Raw genomic sequence first — 4,302 nt, 5'->3', positions numbered from 1 at the left:
GAGGCTAAAATATATTACTTTTGGCATTTATCAATTTTGCTTAATTGAGTAGAGTTGCATGTAGTCCTAGAAATAAGACGACCTAAATCTACTGATGAATTATAGTCAAATCTAATAGGGAAATTCATAGCACGAGTTAATGCGATAATAAGAGTTTTAATTAGAAAGAAATTTCAATTAATCAAACTAGATTCAGTTGCTCTTATGCTCGAAAGAGATATTAGCATAATTTAAGGATTTCTACGGATAAAGATATTAAGTAAATAAATTTCGTAATTTAGATTGGTAGTGGTAGATAAAACCTAAGTGAATTTTTTCCCGGGTATTGTTTCATTTCTTGGTTATTAATCGATTATTTTGTTTTGTTATTTGTCGTGTTCGTTAGTTAATTAATTTACTTAATTTTAGTTTTTTTATCACTCAAATTATTCGGTTAAATAATAAAAAGACAATAATTAATATTAGTTTTAGTCTTTGTGGAAATGATATCTGTATTCACCAAAACTACACTATTAATTTATAGATGCACTTGTGTTGTTCTAAATTTTTAGTTTCTTCATCTTTTGTAGCAATCAAACAAAGTAAATTCCTTGGAGCATCACGTGTTTAAGAAAACAAGCAAAATAGTTTTTTTTTTTGTATTAATATAGAAAAGTTGTAACGGTTATGCAGGAGGAGAAAATGGGGCATGACGCAAGAGTGTTCAGGACATTGCAAGGCTATAGTGGAAAGGTTAGTAGAGCGAATTCGCCGTGAGACAGAACAATGGTCCCAGATGAGATGGAAGAGCTGCATGCATCTCGTGATTCTTGGGAAGATGGAGCACTTGATTCTACCTATCAGATTCAATCTGCTGTAAGATTTATTTCATAATTAGCTACTGAATGGCTTCAAAGTAGGAGTCCTGTGAACTTTGAATTTGGCATCATGGTTTCCTTTTCACGAGGAAATATGTTTCGCTTATTCGATTTGGAATGAAAATGGAAGCTCCATGCATTTTGTTTGACTCACCTGCATGCTTGAATTGATGTTATGTATGTTTATATATGTGTGTTAGATTATATGATATGCTAATGTTTATGTTACATACACAGTATTGAATCAATGTTGAATATGCGTATCTGTAGCCTTTATAAATCCACAATTAATACACAATGCTATCGATAATGCAATGAAGATGATGGCATTTTTCCAAAGCCTCCAACAAGGTATTTTTTTTGGACAAATATAACATTTCATTTGCAAATAAATCTTCACATTGCATTTTGGGTCTCTAGTAATAATTAAATAATTAGTTAGTATTTATATAAAAAAATTTGGTTAATTAATCATTAAATCATTAATTAATGTTTACATATATCCATTAATGAAACAATTGTTAGTTAAGTTTCGTTTTAGATTAGAGAAAATAAAGCATTTCCAATTAATATTGTTTATTGTTTATTGATTTATAACTAATACTCAAATTTAGTTCTTAAATTATTAAGTGAATTATCAACACATTTTTTTGGATAAATTACTCCCAAGGTCACTAAATTATTAGTGAGTTTAACTTTTGATTACTCAACTTTAAAAGTTACAGAACGGTTATTAAACTATTTAAAAGTTTTCTTTTAAGTCACTAAACTATTCATAATATTTTATTTAAGTCACTAGGTTGTTAAGTCTGCTTTTTAAAAGTTTAACTAGTGAGCTTTGAATGACAATTTAATGATCAGTACGATGGATTAATACTTATCAACAAGTAAAAGAACATATCTTAGATCTAGGTCAATTTGATAGTTAGTGCCGAAGTTCAGAAAAGAAACTTATTTTGATTTTGGTTTATAGATTTATGACATTTAAAGTTATTTCATGAAAATAAAATTAAACTATAGAAGATAAAGGAAGGGAGAGCAGCAGGTGATGCGAATGGAGAAGGCTTATAACAGTAATTTTAACAAGTTAGTGATTTAAATAGAAAGTTTTAAATAATTTAATAATATTTTATAGTTTTTGAGGTTAAAGGAACAAAATATTCGAAGTGGTGATGGGTGTGTTTTATTGGGGTTACATCACAAGAACAAAAGGAGGGAGTAATATTCAAATTGGGTCCACGTGCAAAAAGAAAATAAAATAACCCTCTCAAGCACTTCTCATTCCCTCCAAAAATGACCCAATTTTACCCTCCAAAAATTCTTTCAATTTAAAATTTCGAGCCATTTTTCTTTCCTTTATATTTCCAAGTCAAAGCCATTATTTCTCAACTACCACTTCTCTGATCTCTCTGTGTTTTTCTTTCTCTAACTTCATCCATTTCGATGGCCTCTTGTAAGTCTTCTATTGCACTAAACTTAACAGATCGCGTCGGATCTTCCTATCCTCCACGTGTTTCCGGCGAGATCCACGTCATCATCGGCCCCATGTTTGCCGGCAAGACTACTTCTCTCCTCCGTCGGATCAGATATGAACGCAACAATGGCCGGTACTTTCTCTTCTCTTTTTTAATATTCTTTACATCTCATCCTTTTTAGTTTATTGGTAAATTTTATTTTGGGCAATTTTGTAGAAACGTCGCAATGATAAAATCGAGCAAGGATACAAGGTACGCCATTGACTCAGTGGTAACTCACGACGGAGTGAAATTCCCATGTTGGGCATTGCCGGATCTCACTTCTTTTCGACACAATGTCGGAGAAGATGCTTATGAAAAGGTAAATACCCGCACTTTAACTCTATCAACAAATCCTTCTTTTTTTCTTTCCCCCATCAAAATGCACATTTTATTTTTTTTTCTTTTTTGAAAATTTATACATATATATTTTTTTTGGATGGGGGGGGGGCGTTGCGGCAGCTGGATGTGATTGGCATAGACGAAGCACAATTTTTCGAAGATTTGTACGATTTCTGCTGCAAAGCTGCCGACAATGATGGCAAAACAGTAATTTTATCTGGCTTAGACGGGGATTATTTGAGGTGATGATCATTCACAATATTCCTTTGGCAAATTCATTTTATGTATATAAAAAAGGTTCTAATTTAGAAATGATATTCAGAAGGAGCTTTGGGTCAGTTCTGGACATAATTCCGCTAGCTGATACAGTAACAAAGTTAACCGCAAGATGCGAAGTGTGTGGGAAAAAGGCATTTTTCACATTCAGGAAAACAGCAGCGACCCAAACGGAACTGATCGGAGGGGCAGATTTATACATGCCTGTTTGTCGACAGCATTATGTCAAAGGACAAACGGTTGTTGAAACTTCGAGGATTGTTCTTGAATCAACAAGTGTTCATCATCAAACAACTCAATTATCTTGCCTTGAAGCAGCAACTGCAGCAGCAGCAGCAGTACTTCAATCTCAGTAATGGATAAGTTATTGCTTTTAAACATCATAAATAGAAATGTGCGGAATGGGGTCATTGGTCGGCCTAGTGTATTTTTAGCATCTTTCATAATTCGTCATAGCTGTCGTGCTTGTACTATTGAGTTACCTAAGTTATCTGGATTTCACTTCTTATTATGTATAGTATAGATAATGATTTTACAAGGACAGTTTCTAAAGTACTTTGGTTTTGTTGATTTTGTTGTGTTCTTGAATCTTTTGATAGTAAAAACAAACTTTTCAAAAAGAAGACGGTCATTTTCAAGTGAATTGAAAGAATCGACAATACAGTAGAAAGTCTTATAACATGGCAATAGGATTGTAGGTATTTTAAAATAAAGAAAAAAGTTAAAAACTTTTCCCTTGTTTGAATGAGGCATTTCAAAGGAAGATTCATTTCAATAGGGCTTTTAAAAATCCAAAAATAAATTTCATTATTTGTTGATTTAAATAGAATTTTTTAAAATTTTTGAGACTTTTCAAAAATAAATTTGATTTCCAAATTTAAGTTTCAGCCTTTTTTTTATTTGTATAATACAAAATTAAATTGAAATGATATGTCAATATAATTATTTACCAAAATAGGGTGCTTGAAATAGTTTCTAGAGATAAAAGGGAGAAGGATGGGCGACACTCATATTTTTTCTGACATAATAATTGAAAGGGTGGAGAGGGAGAGATGGGCGGCACTAGTATTTTTTAAATAATCACGTTTTATTATTTTTTTAAAAATTACTAATATTTTTACACATATAAACAAATCAATAACAACATAAATTTTTTTTACAGTGACCCTCTACCACTTAGACCATATTTTTGCATCAGAAAATATTAGTACTGCCCATCTCTCTCCTTCCACCCTTAAAAAATCAATTTTTTTAAAAACAACATATCAATTTATAATGGTATTTCAATTATTGTGTCAAAAAAAATGGGCGCC

The 4,302-nt window shown here is 31.5% G+C and overlaps 1 protein-coding gene across 1 annotated transcript; it reads left to right on the top strand.

Annotated features, from left to right (window-relative positions):
* The first annotated feature begins 2,187 nt into the window (after window positions 1–2,187).
* LOC107912609 (thymidine kinase a) lies at window positions 2,188–3,544 on the top strand. The gene is made up of 4 exons (XM_016840871.2): window positions 2,188–2,464; window positions 2,549–2,693; window positions 2,834–2,955; window positions 3,036–3,544. Exons 1-4 carry the CDS (start codon window positions 2,301–2,303, stop codon window positions 3,343–3,345), a joined length of 741 nt encoding a protein of 246 aa, XP_016696360.1. The 5' UTR covers window positions 2,188–2,300; the 3' UTR covers window positions 3,346–3,544.
* The last annotated feature ends 758 nt before the right edge of the window (window positions 3,545–4,302 follow it).

The sequence above is a fragment of the Gossypium hirsutum genome, chromosome D11 (assembly GCF_007990345.1).
Source record: "Gossypium hirsutum isolate 1008001.06 chromosome D11, Gossypium_hirsutum_v2.1, whole genome shotgun sequence".
In the NCBI taxonomy this organism is placed as follows: domain Eukaryota; kingdom Viridiplantae; phylum Streptophyta; class Magnoliopsida; order Malvales; family Malvaceae; genus Gossypium; species Gossypium hirsutum.
Note: the sequence above shows the minus strand (reverse complement) of the source record. Positions and strands in the feature narration are given on the sequence as shown.